At 38.7% G+C, this 18848-nt stretch overlaps 1 protein-coding gene and 1 pseudogene across 3 annotated transcripts in view; one reads left to right on the forward strand and one right to left on the reverse strand.

The window, feature by feature from the left end:
- AKAP7 (A-kinase anchoring protein 7) overlaps positions 1-18848 on the reverse strand; it is a 141897-nt gene that overhangs the window by 97390 nt on the left and 25659 nt on the right. For all 3 annotated transcript variants that reach the window (XM_059941202.1, XM_059941207.1, XM_059941201.1), the window contains exon 5: positions 6837-6997. In XM_059941202.1, coding sequence (XP_059797185.1) covers positions 6837-6997 — 161 coding nt within the window. The remainder of the gene's footprint in view (positions 1-6836; positions 6998-18848) is intronic.
- LOC132376375 (ubiquitin-like domain-containing CTD phosphatase 1) lies at positions 2430-3411 on the forward strand (annotated as a pseudogene).

An 18848-nucleotide genomic window follows, 5' to 3' on the forward strand; every position in this document is an offset into this window, starting at 1 on the left:
GAGATAAATGCACTTGGAATCTTTTATCATGCTAAACAAGCACATTTTCCTCATTTAAAAAAAAAAGATTTGCAAGGACTATTATAATCCCAGCAGGCTAAATTTTTAGCAATCTCTCAATCTAATACACTTTTTAACAAAATTACATTTCACAAAAAAAAAAATGAATGAAATCACATTCAGTTCTATGCAAAAACCTTCCAGTGCAATTTCATCACTGTAAAATGTGGAGAAATGACATGTAAATGCCTAATTTTCAATACCTTCTTAGCTCTACGAGCTATTGTGTACTGCTAGAAAAGCAGAAGGTGCTTTTTATTCTGGAAAAACAGGCTCACTCAAGGTCAAGGTAGTAAGCTGAGACACAGTCTTGGCTGCTGTATACCAGCTCCCTCGAGCGGCTACCACCATAAACTTACATGTACACAGTGTGCAAAAATGGGCGTGGTCTCTTTTTGTTTCTATTTTCATTACTCTAGGAGGTGGATCGATAAAGATCTTGCTGTGATTTATGTCAGAGAGTGTTCTTCCTATGTTTTCCTCTAAGAGTTTCATAGTGTCCAGTCTTACATTTAGGTCTCTAATCCATTTTGAGTTTATTTTTGTGTATGGTGTTAGGGAGTATTCTAATTTCATTCTTTTACATGTAGCTGTACAGTTTCCCCAGCACCACTTATTGAAGAGTCTGTCTTTCCTCCATTGTATATTCTTGCCTCCTTTATCAAAGATAAGGTGACCTTATGTGTGTGGGTTTATCTCTGGGCTTTCAATCCTGTTCCATTGATCTATATTTCTGTTTTTGTGCCAGTACCATACTGTCTTGATTACTGTAGCTTTGTAGTATAGTCTGAAGTCAGGGAGCCTGATTCCTCCAGCTCCATTTTTCCTTCTTAAGATTGCTTTGGCTATTCGTGGTCTTTTGTGTTTCCGTACAATAGCCAGGACACAGAAGCAACCTAAATGTCCATTGATGGAGGAATGAATAAAGAAGATGTGGTACATATATACAATGGAATATTATTCAGCCATAAAAAAGGATGAAATAACGCCATTTGCAGCAACATGCATGGACCTAGAGATTGTCATACTGAGTGAAGTCAGACAGAGAAAGACAAATATCATATGACATCATTTATATGTGGAATCTAAAAAAATGGTACAAATGAACTTACTTACAAAACAGAAGTGGAGTCACAGATTTAGAAAACAAACTTATTGTTACCAAGTGGGAAAGGGGTGGGGAGGGATAAATTGGGAGATTGGGATTGACATATACACACTACTATATATAAAATAGATAACTAAAATAAGATAACTAATCTTTACAAAGGCTGCAAATGAACTTATCTACAAAACAGAAATAGAGTTACAGATGTAGAAAATAAACTTACAGTTACGGGGTGGGGGAGGGATAAACTGGAAGACTGGGATTAACACATACACACTACTATATATAAAACAGATAACTAATATCTACTGTATAGCACAGGGAACTCTACTCAGTCCTCTGTAATGGCCTATATGGGAAACGAACCTAAAAAAGAGTGGATATATGTGTATGTATATCAGATTCATTTTGCTGTACACCTAAAACACAACACTGTAAATCAACTATACCCCAATAAAAATTATTAAAGAAATAAAAAGATGGGCGTGGTCTCTTCAGCCCACAGGCATCTACCAAAAATAAGTTAGTAGCTCATCAATTCAGACTTTATTAGTTCAAAATGCATAATAATTTTCTTCAATATTATACATTAATTCTAAATTACTCTTTACCCTGTAAATTTTCAATAATGAGTTCAAATATTAGTATCTAAAATTCAGTCCTTTTTTCATAACAACTGTGTAATTTTTTTTTTTAATTTATTTATTTGTTTGTTTATTTATTTATGGCTGTGTTGGGTCTTCGTTTCTGTGCGAGGGCTTTCTCTAGTTGCAGCAAGCGGGGGCCACTCTTCATCGCTGTGCGCGGGCCTCTCATTATCGCAGCCTCTCTTGTTGCGGAGCACAGGCTCCAGATGCGCAGGCTCAGTAGTTGTGGCTCACGGGCCTAGTAGCTCCGCGGCATGTGGGATTCTCCCAGACCAGGGCTCGAACCCATGTCCCATGCATTGGCAGGCAGACTCTCAACCACTGCGCCACCAGGAAAGCCCCACAACTGAGTAATATTTTAAGAATTTGTTTCTTTTAACTTGAAAATTGAAAAACTCTATGAAAATTAGGTAGATCAGACTATTCGTGAACTATAATTTTCAACTATTTTTCAAGTTAGTTTCACTTCATAACATGTACTTAAACTTAACTTCTTTATCAACACTTTAATAATTAAATTTATGTTCTTTGAAAATTTTTCCTGGGCTGCTGCCGGTTCCGCCGCGCTCCAGGTATCTTTTTCTGAACGCAAGCTGCCTCATCATGTTTCAAGGATGGCTCTTCCTATCATTGTATAATGGGGTAGACAGGACTATTCAGTGACCACACTTTCAGAAGATGATACTGTGCTAGATCTCAAACAATTTCTCAAGACCCTTACGGGAGTGCTACCAGAATGCCAGAAGTTACTTGGACTCAAAGTTAAAGGCAAACTTGCAGAAAATGATGTTAAGCTTGGAGCTCTCAAACTGAAACCAAATACTAAAATCATGATGATGGGAACTCATGAGGAGAGCTTGGAAGATGCCTTAGGTCCACCTCCTGACGATGATGTTGTTAACAGCTCTGATATTGAAGATGAAGTAGTTGAAGTAGAAAATAGGGAGGAAAACCTACTGAAAATTTCCCACAGAGTAAAAGAGTACAAAGTGGAAATTTTGAATCCTCCCAGGGAAGGGAAAAAACCTTTGGTACTAGGTGTTGATTATACAGTATTTGACCATAGTCTCTTGTGCAGGGACTGGGGCAGAATTAATATGGCCATATCTTCATGAATTCCTAACATCTGCATATGAGGATTATGACATTGTTATTTGATATGCAACAAATATGAAGTGGATTGAAGCTAAAATGAAAGAGCTGGGAGTGAGTACAAATGCAAATTACAAGGTTATCTTCACGTTGGACAGTGCTGCTATGATAATAGTGCATACTCCAAGGAGAGGATTAACAGATATAAAGCCTCTTGGTGTTATATGGGGAAAGTTTTCAGAGTTTTACAGCAAAAAGAACACCATCATGTTTGATGACATAGGAAGAAATTTTCTAATGAACCCACAGAATGGACTAAAGATAAGACCTTTTATGAAAGCACACCTAAATCTAGATAAGGACAAAGAACTTTTACAATTAACCTGGTACCTCAAGGAAATAGCAAAGTTAGATGACTTTTTGGACCTAAATCAGAAATATTGGGAAAGGTATCTCTCAAAGAAGCAAGGACATATAGTTACAAGCTATACTGGCAGTTATTGAAGATGCTTGAGATCCATGAATTTCTTTTCGCTTTTATGCTAAAGATCATTATGATAGTGCTGGACATTGCAGCAAATACCAGACTGCTTATACTTGGTCTTCCAGTTTTTTGTAAATTTAATTTTATATTTTTTGAAGATCATAGCGATACGCAAAAAAAAAAAAAACAAAAAACTTTTTACCCCAGTATGAATATACTGTAACTCCTGAAAAATATGTTCTCCAGCATAGAGTACTGAGTGTTTTTCCACACAAACACACACACAAAAAAAAAGTGGACAAAAATGTATACTTAACAATGTCATTTTGTGACTTTGGAAACAAGTATGTCTTGTGTTTTTGTCTCACTGTGTTTTTATCTAAGCCCAAACCCATTTTGAAAATACTGTTTTTAAAACCAAAAACAGAAAAGCTTTTAGTAAGAAACCTAGTTTGGTATGCTTAAAACCACTGAGAGTTTTTCTTCTTCCTTTGTCATAACACAATTTCTCTTATTACTCCACTACTTAACATCTCTAAATTATGAGCTGTCTCAGTTTGGTATGTATGTGTGTCAGTGTTCTTTAAGTAAAACTGGAAAGTGTCTGCTCTGATACAGATATGTCATAGTGTGACAAACAGAAAACATGAGACTGAGGAATGAAACTAAGGAACAAGAGTGTGTTTCTTTGTGCTAGCCAAGTAGAAGCACTCCTGCCTAAAACCACTGTCCTAAAAGCAATTAAAGGCAGTACATTTTGAAATGGGACGTATCACTGGTTCAGCCCTAAAAAGCATAACAAAAAGTTTTTGTCCTGTTCCAGCTCTGTCTTCTCTAAGTACAAACACTGTGTTGCAGTGAAAATATCTAGCCATAAGATTAAAAAAATAATTTATTTGCAATGCTTATGCCTGCAGATATGTAATATGACCACTGTTTTGTGTTGACAGTATTGCTTTATACAGTTCTTCTATTTGAAAGGAATCTGATTCTTTCAAATAAACATGGTATGTATTGGTCTTACGGGGGACTATTTCAGTGATGTAAATAATAAATTTCTTTTCTTAAAAAAAAAAAAAAATTTTCCTTCTTTCCATTAAGTCAACTAGCTCTGCCTCCTTTATGTTGAACAAATAAGAGTTTAATATTTCTGTATAAGCATACACATATACATAGTTTATAACAATGTTCTAAGAAATGTATTACCCTGGTCAATGGAATATAATCTTCTGAAAGTTGTAATATATTTGAAAAATAGTTTATAAAATATGACACAAAAACAAATATGACATTATTTAACTGATCCTGTTGGACTAAAGCAATACTAATCCTGAGGCATTCTTTTAAAAATAAATCTAATGAAGTAAAATATTAACAAAAATTCCATGTATTGAACATCTGGACTATCTGAACACTACACAAATTGAGGCTCAACTAAACTTCACTGAAATTTTCCATATACATATTCAAATATTTAGATTTCTTACAAAATTGCATAAAAACTATAATCCAGGGAATTCCCTGGCGGTCCAGTGGTTAGGACTCCGTGCTTCCACTGCAGGGGGCACGGGTTCGATCCCTGGTGGGGAACTAAGATCCCGCATGCTGCAGGACGCAGCTAAAAAAAATTTTTAAATAAAAAACATAATCCAAAACAACAGTACAGTATACACACAAAAGATTAAAAGCAAGTGATTATATGAGTAGACAGAGTGCCATTCTATTTTCCATTTTTTGTAATGCTTTGTTTAAACGTTTAGAAAAGTATATATATTTTTAAGAAACAGTCTCTGGCATCTAGAAAGGAATTACAGGGGCAGTGGCCTTTTCTAAAATGACAAACCAACACCCTTGAGCTCAGAGTCACACTAAAGCTGGTGAGATTTCACATTCCTCACCACACAATGGATCTTTCATCAATACTGGAAACTGCCTTTGTGAGAATATTGCTAAGAATGGATGGAATTCTCAATGTTGCAAGCACCCATTGAATTATTGAAAAGAACAATGAATGAATGACCAATTAGAAATGTTTCTTGAGCTCAGACATATTTATATTACAAAAGGAAAGACCTGAATCTAGCATTCTCTCCAGAGCAGTTCAGGATGAACAGATTAAGTCTGTTAAATGAAGGCATGGGTTCCCAAATGCTTTGCCATCAAAACTGTTAAGAGTTGCCTTCTCCTTGGCCAACTAATGATTTTAAATCCTACTTGACTCATAACTACTGTTTAATTGCTTGCTTGTTTGTTGTTTATACATACTTTGCTCCACAAAAGAAAAACTTAACCAACAATGAAATGAAATCTGGTCCTCATGCCTCCCTCACCCCTAAAAGAGGTGCACTTTTGAATGGGCAACTAAAAACTGCATAAAGACAATATATTAAGTTTTTTAAAAAGTACATCTCAAAAGATCTCATACAATATGATATCCTTTTCATAAGATTAAAACCAATTAAAAATACATATACTTGGGGAGAATACAAGGAAATAATAAACCCTGACCTCAGGATGATGGTTAGCTTAAATGAAGGAAGGCCAAAGGATGGATTAATGAAAAGGACAATATATGGTTAGATTTACTACCAAGGTCCTAGCTTTTGTTTTGGGTGGTGGATTCCCAGATGATTATGATATTATTTTAAGACAGATAAATAGATAGATAAAATTAAACCCAGCATGGAGCAATGATGAGAGTGTGTTATGAATCAAGGATTACTGAACCTGAAATGAGATGACATGAAACGACCTGGCACGATATGAGAGGAAATGAAAATAAAAATTGCTTTATTAACAATTGTTTTACTAACACCCAAACTATGATCTCTGGATCATCTTTAAAAAGCACTCATCCAGGTTTTATAATTTTCTGCTTCGATTTCCCTAACATTTTCAACTGTGCTGCACAAAGCAATGTGTTCTCCAATGGATGTGAGACCTTCTACTATCACCAATGGACTTTCTGCTCATAGAGCAGTACCTAAACAGGAAGGTGAAAAGGTAGCGCAGAGAAAAATGCTGCTGATTCATCTACTGATTCTCCGGAATGGGGCGGACAATGCCCACAAGCCTCCAAATAGGCAATTGGTGATTCTTATTAATTCACTCAATACTTACGAAATGCCAACTACATGTCAAATGTCATGATAAGCGTTGGATCCTTCAGACTTATGATTAGGACAGTCCTAACAAATACTTGAGTCCAGCCCATCATCTTCCAGAATCAACATATTCCTCAGGTCAAAGAATCAAGATAACTTTTCCCGCCTTTTATTTGGCTACTTCCCTATACAAGCAAATGCTGAAGCAGCTCACTTATAAAGTGAGGTTACACTGGCTCCCCAAAATTAAAAGATGTCAAATCTCTAGTATAAGAATTGGGAGAAAAAAATTGCTCTTCAACAGATGAGATTTCATGGAAGTATATCACTCTTTGTCTTACCTGCTATCTCCAAAAGTGGGTTTATGTGATCTCCTTCTGCCAGCTTCACAAATCCAACCTGATCTCCAAAAGTGTCAACCCCTTCAAAGGGCAAAGTCAAAGTTTTTCCTTGGAGGATTTCTTCCACAAATGGTTTTAATTCCAAAAGAGCATCAATACCACTGGTAAGAAATAATATATTTTTCAGTAACATATTAAGTAATAAAATATACAAAACCAAATGAGAAACAGTTTTAGAAAGATAAATTAATTTTTATACTTGTACTAATTATTTTAATGCTCAAAATACCTTCAAAATCTAATCCATATGATCAAAATAAAACTAATATTAATTTTTAACAAAATCTATAGAAGTGAATTAATCTTTACCTACTTATAATTTATTTTATATTAAAGACACAAAAGAAGATGCTATGTTATAGTTCACCAAAAGGTTTTTAACCAAGGAAATACTGCATGGACAACTAAAAAAAAAAATTACTGACAGTATATTGCAGAAAAACCTAATACCTACAAAACATTATATTAGATTATGTGAAAGTTCTATATTCTTGTTAAAAGTAGTAATACTTATATAGTATTTACTATTTGTGAGGCAGTCTACTAAAACTTAAAATACATTATCTCTTTAAAATATAATAGTCTCCACAATAAGATAATTTATTACACTTGGGTTCAACTAAAGTGCAAGTTTATATTTACCAACTACAGCTACGTAAGTTTGTTGTGTCTGTTTAGCCTCTATGATTAAAGGGCTATTCTGCGTTTCAAATGCATTACTTTTCTTTCTAAAAATAAATGTTTATTATATTAGTGAATTAGATATTATAAAGTTTGGAATATTTTAAAAATTAAGATCAATTATTTCCATAGTAAGAGGAGTTTGGTATAGGTACTTTATTATGAGAAAAAAAATAAAATCTCACTAGAGGGCAGCAATTACTCAAAAAAGAAATAAGGACATTATTACATTATGGAGAGGGGTTTGAAACACCCTTCTGGTGAACCACCATTAATTTAAATTATCTTGATCAGCAATTTGTTCGCCAGTAGTAATTATGTCAAATGTGTGAAAAGAAATTTAATTATTTTTCTAGATCTTTCATATTTCTAAATTAGTATTCATATAAAATTTTTAACTGATTTTCATCCACAGCTCCCATACTGAGTCTTGTTTCTCTGTCAAAACAATACATAATACTTCAAAATAGCTTTAGAAATGTCAGCATTTCTCGTTGTACCTCCAAATCCACATCCAAAATCCAATCTTGCCTACCTGTATTTATGTTCATCCAAAAAGACACACTCCTGCTATAATACTGTCCTTCACCACACACTGAGTTAAAGCATGTGAAAACAGATCAGCCACTTCTGGCTCATCTACCGTAAATGAGGGGAATTCAATATACTCGTTTTAAATGTAACTCTATATGAAAGTAGGCCATGCTAAAGGTCAGGATTTTTCAGAGACAGTGAATTCTATACCCCATTTTTCTTTAAAGAAATATAGACGATCTAAATTCAGTCCAGTTTTTCAGTTCTTCAGTATCATAAATCAATAAATTTGTCCTAATTAGAGGTCACTGGTCACAGAGTGAAAAGGAGTCATAGTGCCTATTGATAAATATCACTAACTTTCAAATTCTTTTAAATAGAGTATCTTTTCAAGAACAGTTTATGGAAAGACTTCTTTATGGGAAAATGAATAGAGTACAGGCACGTACGAAACAGAATTCTGAAACTAGAGTTCAGACCCAAAGGTTGTACTTAAAACTACGATAGGACAGCCGTCTTTTCAAGTCAGCATCTGGGCTAACATATTTCTATTCCTTTCTTCTGCACTGTGAGGACACAGAGGGTGATACCTACCTGAAGAAATTCATTATTTTAAAAAAAAGTTTCTGCACACTCCATATCCAATCCATTGATCAATACTTTATCAAACACCTAAAATATGATACTAGACTTCGAAAAGTAAGAATATAGAACAAGAAACCAACAATATGTGTCTCTAGCATATTATACTGTATAGGATGAAAGATAAAATTTAACAATTAGGGACTTAGGAAATCCTTCATATAAACAATGTCTTACCAGGAAAGCCAATCATTTCACTCTCACTATACAGCTACCCAAAATGAAGCCACACCTTGAATCTCATCATCACCTAAAAGTTGATACTTCTGCCACAAACACTTGCATGGTTCCCCAAACTAGAAGCAAATCTTCTCTCCTCTGCAATTCCATTAATACTTTATACCAATTGAAACATACCATTTTTTACATTTATCTATTATAGTTATTTGGGTCCATATGACCTAGTCAACTACCTGGTATAATCCATGAGTACAAGATCCATTCATGGTTCATCTTTATTTTCCCCAAAGCACTTAGCTCAGTATCTAACAGATGGTTGGAAATTAATGTTGGTCGAACTGTAAAATACTATCTTGTCTGTACAGCAAACTTCAATTATTACTTAGATCTTTCATTACAACTTAGTCAAGAATAATTGCTAAATTGCAAATATCTGGTCATCATTTTCCAGTAGAGCTCTGACTCCCAGTATCATAAAGTAGCATAAGAATGTCACTTTAATCCTTCAAACACGAAGTAGACTTGCTAAATATTTAATTTTTTACACAAAACTGAAATTTGCAAACAGACATTGTAAAACACGGGGCTGAATGACTCAGACTGTCACTGTGCTCTGTACTGTAACTCTTCAACAAGTGATGCCACGATTTAGGGCAACACAATGCTTCCTAGTTCAGGACTGTCCCATGTACTGCAGGTGATTTAGTAACGCTGAGATCTGCCCATAAATGCCCACGGCACTCCTCAGTAATTGTGACAACCAAAAATACCCCCCAAAATATTTCTAAAAGTCTCCTAGAGGAACCTTCAAGATGGTGGAGGAGTAAGACATGGAGATCACCTTCCTCCCCACAAATACATCAGAAATACATCTACATGTGGAACAACTCCTACAAAACACCCACTGAATACTGGCAGAACTCAGACCTCCCAAAAAGCAAGAAACTCCTCACGTACCTGGGTAGGGCAAAAGAAAAAAGAAAAAACAGAGACAAAAGAATAGGGATGGGACCTGCACCTCTGGGAGGGAGCTGTGAAGGAGGAAAAGTTTCCACACACTAGGAAGGCCCTTTGCGGGCGGAGCTTGCGGGTGGCGGAGGGGGGAAGCTTCGGAGCCACAGAGAAGAGCGCAGCAACAGGGGTGCGGAGGGCAAAGCGGAGAGATTCCCGCACGGAGGATCAGTGTCGACCAGCAGTCACCAGCCCGAGAGGCTTGTCTGCTCTCCCACCGGGGCGGGCGGGGGCTGGGAGCTGAGGCTCGGGCTTCGGAGGTCAGATCCCAGGGAGAGGACTGGGGTTGGCTGCATGAACACAGCCTGAAGGGGGCTAGTGCGCCACAGCGAGACAGGAGGGAGTCCGGGAAAAAGTCTGGACTTGCCTAAGAGGCAAGAGACCACTGTTTCGGGGTGCATGAGGAGAGGTGATTCAGAGCACCACCTAAACGAGCTCCAGAGATGGGCGCGAGCTGGCCTATCAGCTCGGACACCAGAGACGGGCATGAAACGTTAACGCTGCTGCTGCAGCCACCAAGAATCCTGTGTGCAAGCACAGGTCACTATCCACACTCCCCACTGGGAGCCTGTGCAGCCCGCCACTGCCAGGGTCCCAAAGACCAGGGACAACTTCCCCGGGAGAACAAATGGCACGTCTCAGGCTGCTGCAACGTCACGATGGCCTCTACTGCCACAGGCTCGCCCCGCATTCCAATTATAAATACTATACCCCTCCCTCCCCCTGGCCTGAATGAGCAAGAGCCCCCCGATCAGCCACTGCTTTAACCCCTTCCTGTCTGGGTGGGAACAGAAGCCTGAGGGCAACCTACACGCAGAGGCAAGGCCAAAACCGAAGCTGAACCCCAGGAGCTGAGCAAACAAAGAAGAGAAAGGGAAATCTCTCCCAGCAGCCTCAGAAGCAGCAGACTAAATCCCCACCCCCAACAAATCAATCAACTTGATGTACCCTGCATCTGTAGAACACCTGAATAGACAACGAATCATCCCAAAATTGAGGCGGTGGACGTTGGGAGCAACTGTAGACATGGCATTTGCTGTCTGCGACTGTTTTATTTCTGATTTTTATATTTATCTTAGTTTAGTGTTTAGCGCTTGTTATCATTGGTGGATTTCTTTATTGGATTGGTTGCTCTCTTTCTCTTTTTATTATTATTTTTTTAAATAATCTCCCTCCCTCCCTCTCTCCCTCCCTCCCTCCCTCTCTCCCTCTCTCTCTCTCTCTTTCTCTCTTTCTCTCTTTCTTTCTCCCTTTTCTTCTGAGCCATGTGGTTGACAGGGTCTTGGTACTCCGGGCTGGTGTCAGGCCTGAGCCTCTGAGGTGGAAGAGCCGAGTTCAGGACACTGGACCCCCAGAGACCACCCGGCCCCACGTAATATCAATAGGCGAGAGCTCTCCCAGAGATCTCCATCTCAACACTAAGACCCAGCTCCACCCAACAGCCAGCAAACTACAGCACTGGATGCCCCAGGCCAAACAACTAGCAAGACAGGAACACAACCCCACCCATCAGGAGAGAGGCTGCCTAAAATCATACCAACTTCACAGACACCCCTAAACACACCACCAGACGTGGCCATGCCCACTAGAAAGACAAGGTCCAGCCCCACCTACCATAACACAGGCACCAGTCCCCTCCAACAGGAAGCCTACACAAGCCACTGAACCAACCTCACCCACTGGGGGCAGACACCAAAAACAACAGGAACTACGAACCTGCAGCCTGTGAAAAGGAGACCACAAACACAGTAAGTTAAACAAAATAAGAAGACAGAGAAATATGCAGCAGATGAAGGAGCAAGGTACATCTCACCAGACCAAACAAATGAAGAGCAAATGCGCAGTCTACCTGAAAAAGATTTCAGAGTAATGATAGTAAAGATGATCCAAAATCGTGGAAATAGAATAAATACAAGAAATGTTTAACAAGGACCTAGAAGAACTAAAGAGCAAACAAACAATGATGAACAACACAATAAATGAAATTAAAAATTCTCTAAAAGGAATCAATAGCAGAATAACTGCGGCAGAAGAACGGATAAGTGACCTGGAAGATAAAACAGTGGAAATAACTACTGCAGAGCAGAATAAAGAAAAAAGAATGAAAAGAATTGAGGACAATCTCAGACACCTCGGGGACAATATTAAATGCACCAACATTTGAATTACAGGGGTCCCAGAAGAAGAGAAAAAGAAAGGGTCTGAGAAAATATATGAAGAGATTACAGTTGCAAACTTCCCTAACATGGAAAAGGAAATAGTCAATAAAGTCCAGCAAGCATAGAGAGTCCCATACAGGATAAATCCAAGGAGAAACATGCCAAGACACATAATAATCAAACTATCAAAAATTAAATACAAAGAAAAAAATATTAAAAGCAGCAAGGGAAAAGCAACAAATAACATACAAGGGAATCCCCATAAGGTTAACAGCTGATCTTTCAGCAGAAACACTGCAAGCCAGAAGGGAGTGGCAGGACATATTTAAAGTGATGAAAGGGAAAAACCTACAACCAAGATTACTCTACTCAGCAAGGATCTCATTCAGATTCGATGGAGAAATCAAAAGCTTTACAGACAAGCCAAAGCTACGAGAATTCAGCACCACCAAACCAGCTATACAACAAATGGTAAAGGAACTTCTCTAGGCAGGAAACACAAGAGACGGAAAGTCCTACAAAAACAAACCCAAAACAATTAGAAAATGGTAACAGGAACATACATACCGATAACTACCTTAAATGTAAATGGATTAAATGTTCCAACCAAAAGACACAGATTGGCTGAATGGACACAAAAACAAGACCCGTATATATGCTGTCCACAAGAGACCCACTTCAGACCTAGGGACACATACAGAGTGAAAATGAGGGGATGGAAAAAGATACTCCATGCAAATGGAAATCAAAAGAAAGCTGGAGTAGCAATTCTCATATCAGACAAAATACACTTTAAAATAAACACTATTACAAGAGACAAAGAAGGACACTATATAATGATCAAGGAATCAATCCAAGAAGAAGATACAACAATTGTAAATATTTATGCACCCAAAATAGGAGCACCTCAATACTTAAGGCAAATGCTAACAGCCATAAAAGGGGAAATCAACAGTAACACAATCATAGTAGGGGACTTTAACACCCCACTTTCACCAATGGACAGATCATCCAAAATGAAAAATAAATAAGGAAACAAAAGCTTTAAATGGCATATTAAACAAGATGGACTTAATTGATATTTATAGGACATTCCATCCCAAAACAACAGAATACACTTTATTCTCAAGTGCTCATGGAACCTCCTCCAGGATAGATCATATCTTGGGTCACAAATCAAGCCTTGGTAAATTTAAGAAAACTGAAATCGTATCAAGTATCTTTTCTGACTACGAGGCTATGAGACTAGATATCAATTACAGGAAAAAATCTGTAAAAAATACAAACACATGAAGGCTAAACAATACACTACTAAATAACCAAGAGATCACTGAAGAAATCAAAAAATTCCTAGAAACAAATGACAATGAAAACACAACGATCCAAAACCTACAGGATGCAGCAAAAGCAGTTCTAAGAGGGAAGTTTAAAGCAATACAATCTTACCTCAAGAACAAGAAAAATCTCAAATAAACAACCTAACCTTACACCTAAAACAATTACAGAAAGAAGAACAAAAAAAAAAAAAAAAAACCCAAAGCTAGCAGAAGGAAAGAAATCACAAAGATCAGATCAAATATAAATGAAAAAGAAATGAAGGAAACAATAGCAAAGATAAATAAAAGTAAACGCTGGTTCTTTGAGAAGATAAACAAAATTGATAAACCATTAGCCAGACTCATCAAGGAAAAAAGGGAGAAGATTCAAATCACAGAATAGGAAATGAAAAAGGAGAAGTAACAACAGACACTGCAAAAATACAAAGGATCATGAGAGATTACTACAAGCAACTATATGCCAATAAAATAGACAACCTGGAAGAAATGGACACATTCTTAGAAAAGCACAACCTTCCGAGAATGAACCAAGAAGATACAGAAAATATAAACAGACCAATCACAAGCACTGAAATTGAAACTGTGATTAAAAATCTTCCAAAAAACAAAAGCCCAGGACCAGATGGATTCACAGGCAAATTCTATCATACATTTAGAGAAGAGCTAACACCTATCCTTCTCAAACTCTTCCAAAATATAGCAGAGGGAGGAACACTCCCAAACTCATTCTACGAGGCCACCATCACCCTGATACCAAAACCTGACAAAGATGTCACAAAAAAAGAAAACTACAGGCCAATATCACTGATGAACATAGATGCAAAAATCCTCAACAAAATACTAGCAAACAGAATCCAACAGCTCATTAAAAGGATCATACACCATGATCAAATGGGGTTTATCCCAGGAATGCAAGGATTCTCCAATATATCAAATCAATCAAGGTGATATACCACGTTAATGAAATGAAGGATAAGAACCATATGATAATCTCAACAGAGGCAGAAAAAGCTTTCAACAAAATCAACACACATTTATGATAAAAACTCTCCAGAAAACCGGCATAGAGGAAACCTACCTCAACATAATAAAGGCCATATATGACAAAGCCACAGTCAACATCGTTCTCAATGGTGAAAAACTGAAACCATTTCCTCTAAGATCAGGAACAAGACAAGGTTGCCCACTCTCACCACTATTATTCAACATAGTTTTGGAAGTTTTAGCCATAGCAATCAGAGAAGAAAAAGAAATAAAAGGAATCCAAATTGGAAAAGAAGTAAAACTGTCACTGTTTGCAGATGACATGATACTACACATAGAGAATCCTAAAGATGCTACCAGAAAACTACTAGAGCTAATCAATGAATCTCGTAGAGTAGCAGGATACAAAATTAATGCACAGAAATCTCTTGCATTCCTAAACACTACTGATGAAAAATCTGAAACAGAAATTAAGGAAACACTCCCATTTACCACTACAACAAAAAGAATAAAATACCTAGGAATAAACCTACCTAAGGAGACAAAAGACCTGTATGCAGGTCTATAAGACACATAAAACTATAAGACACTGATGAAAGAAATTAAAGATGGTACAAACAGATGGAGAGATATACCATGTTCTTGGACTGGAAGAATCAACACTGTGAAAATGACTATACTACCCAAAGCAATCTACAGATTCAATGCAATCCTTATCAAACTACCAATGGCATTTTTCACTGAACTAGAACAAAAAATTGCACAATTTGTATGAAAACACAAAAGACCCCAAATAGTCAAAGCAATTTTGAGAAAGAAAAATGGAGCTGGAGGAATTAGGCTCCATGACTTCAGACCATACTACAAAGCTACACTAATCAAGACAGTATGGTACTGGCACAAACACAGAAATATAGATCAATGGAACAGGATAGAAAGCCCAGACATAAACCCATGCACATATGGTCACCTTATCTTTGATAAAGGAGGCAAGAATATACAATGGAAAAAAGACAGCCTCTTCAATAAGTGGTGCTGGGAAAACTGGACAGCTACAGGTCAAAGAATGAAATTAGAACACTCCCTAACCATACACACAAATAAACTCAAAATGGATTAAAGACCTAAATGTAAGGCCAGACACTATCAAACTCTTAGAGGAAAACACAGGCAGAACACTCTATGACATAAATCACAGCAAGATCCTTTTGGACCCACCTCTTAGAGAAATGGAAATAAAAACAAAAATAAACAAATGGGACCTAATGAGACAAAAGCTTTTGCACAGCAAAGGAAACCATAAACAAGACGAAAAGACAATCCTCAGAATGGGAGAAAATATTTGCAAACGAAGCAACGGACAAAGGATTAATCTCCAAAATTTACAAGCAGCTCATGCAGCTCAATATCAAAAAAGCAAACAACCCAATCCAAAAATGGGCAGAAGACTTAAATAGACATTTCTCCAAAGAAGACATATAGATGGCCAACAAACACATGAAAGGATGTTCAACATCATTAATCATTAGAGAAATGCAAATCAAAAGTACAATGAGGTATCACCTCACACTGGTCAGAATGGCCATCATCAAAAATATACAAACAATAAATGCTGGAGAGGGTGTGGAGAAAAGGGAACCCTCTTGCACTGTTGGTGGGAATGTAAATTGATACAGCCACCATGGAGAACAGTGTGGAGGTTCCTCAAAAAACTAAAAATAGAACTACCATATGACCCAGCAATCCCACTGCTGGGCATATACCCTGAGAAAACCATAATTCAAAAAGAAGCATGTACCACAGTGTTCATTGCAGCACTATTTACAATAGCCAGGACATGGAAGCAATCTACATGTTCATCGACAGATGAATGGATAAAGAAGATGTGGCACATATGTACAATGGAATATTGCTCAGCCACAAAAAGAAATGAAATTGAGTTATTTGTAGTGAGGTGGATAGACCTAGAGTCTGTCATACAGAGTGAAGTCAGAAAGAGCAAAACAAACACCGCATGCTATCACATATATATGGAACCTAAAAAAAAATGGTTCTGATGAACCTAGGGGTAGGACAGGAATAAAGATGCAGACGTAGAGAATGAACTTGAGGACACGGGGAAGGGGAAGGGGAAGCTGGGACGAAGTGAGAGAGTAGCACTGACATATATACACTACCAAATGTAAAATAGATAGCTAGTGGGAAGCAGCCACATAGCACAGGGAGATCAGCTCGGTGCTTTCTGACCACCTAGAGGGGTGGGGTAGGGAGGGTGAGAGGGAGGTGCATGAGGGAGGGGATATGGGGATATATGTATACATATAGCTGATTCACTTTGTTATACAGCAGAAACTAACACAACATTGTAAAGCAATTATACTCCAATAAAGATGTTAAAAAAAAAAGTCTCCTAGAGAAGGCAGTCCCACCTCCACTGAGAAATGTAAACATTATAATACATTGAGAACATACCCACCCCCTCACCCCAACCCGACTGCACACCACCTAACAGTATTTCTAGTCAGTTCCGTGTCCATCAGTAGAGGCCACTGAGACACAGGAGGCCGTTTGTACTTCCAGCAGACTCATCTCTCCTGCCCTTCATGCACTTGTGCTCATCTTCTCCCTCCTGTCCCCAACCCACTCCTCTCCCTCTACCTCTCCATCTTTCACAATCACACTCCATGGAATAATAATAGAAAACTGATTAGTTCTGGCTTGTCTACTGACCCGCATTCGCTTAATTCCTAGGACTGCCAGTTTCCTCCAATGTATAAAAAAGGTGACATTTCTGTGCTGCCTGACTCAGAACACTTGTTAAGGAAATAAAATAACATTTTTTTTTTTTTATTCAGAGAACTCAGCTTTTTATTTATTTATTTATTTATTTATTTATTTTTGGTTGTGTTGGGTCTTCGGTTCTGCGCGAGGGCTTTCTCCAGTTGCAGCAAGCGGGGGCCACTCTTCATTGCGGTGCGCGGGCCTCTCACTATCGCGGCCTCTCTTGTTGCGGAGCACAAGCTCCAGACGCGCAGGCTCAGTAGTTGTGGCTCAGGGGCCCAGCTGCTCCGCGGCATGTGGGATCTTCCCAGACCAGGGCTCGAACCCGTGTCCCCTGCATTAGCAGGCAGATTCTCAACCACTGCACCACCAGGGAAGCCCCTAAAATAACATTTGTTTGGGGAATCGTGGCTGAGATGCAGAGACTGAAATATATATACATGCCATAGCCAAGACCCATTTCCGGTAAGAGAGATAAACCCTAAACTTATCAGTCAATGGTAACTCAGTCTTCTCTGGTTTAAAAAGGTCTCTTTGGGGTACAGTTATTCAGTTAATTCAAACCTCCTTTCAGGATTGTTTTTCTCTTCCCTCTCCCCTCCCCCTTCCCAGGGAATCCAGCATACTCTTCTAAGAGGACTGAAGAAGCTCTTTGATCTGCTTGCTGTTTGGGTCCTAAGAGAGTCCTATTTCAGGGCGACTGGTCTGGTCATATCCCTGGGTGCCCTACACTGGTGTCTGTGAAAGCCCACCTGTTCTTTCTGGGCATTGCACTGGCATGTGCTGCTGAAGCACAGGATCCCCGCTGGGGTCTCTGATCAAGACACAGGGACATGCAGCAGTGTCGTTGTCCCTCAACCTGCTCCTTCGGATCCACCGATTCTCTCTCAACTTCCAAGTCTATCCACCAGGGCACAGAGAAATTTCTGGATCCATCTATATACCTTGATGGGCAATGGGGAATTGAAGGAACCACCTCAGGTCCAGGTGTTAGAAATCTCCCTGGACTCTGATCTACCAGCTGTGTGGTAGCACATTCTTCCAGCATTATTGAACAGGAACTTCTCTAAAGAGCTTGAGCTTTTCCCAGCTACACCCTGAGAACCCCAAACCAAGGTGAGTGTCTCTATCACTCCCCGTTCTCTGCTCCAACACTGGTTGGAACAGTCAGCCCCAAAAGGGGAGCCACGATGTGTCCGGCTTCGTGCCTCTTCCTCTGACTTGCTCACTCCGCCCAGCACCAGAGGGCCTCTAGACTCCTTCCCAGCCTGGACGACAACCCTCCGCCAAGCTGGCTGTGGTTTCACTGACCACGTGCGGTTCTTCTGAATTAATCACTGGTTCAGCGTCTCCTACTTGCCACCCCTGAAACCGGCTCAGTCTTTGCTCCTGCTCTTGCCATTTGTGTTGGTTAATTTTATGCGTCAACTGAGGCCATGATACCTAGTGTTTGGTCAAACACCAGTCTAGATGTTGTTGTGAAGGAATTCTTCTAGATGTGATGAACATTTCAATCAGTAGACCCTGAGGAAAGCAGATCATCCCCCAGAATGTGGATGGGCTTCATCCAGTCAGTTGCAGGCCTTAAGAGAAAAGACTCGAGGTCCCCCAAGGAAGAAGGAATTCTTCCTCCAGGCCGCCTT

The sequence above is a fragment of the Balaenoptera ricei genome, chromosome 12 (genome assembly GCF_028023285.1).
Source record: "Balaenoptera ricei isolate mBalRic1 chromosome 12, mBalRic1.hap2, whole genome shotgun sequence".
Classification (NCBI taxonomy): Eukaryota; Metazoa; Chordata; class Mammalia; order Artiodactyla; family Balaenopteridae; genus Balaenoptera; species Balaenoptera ricei.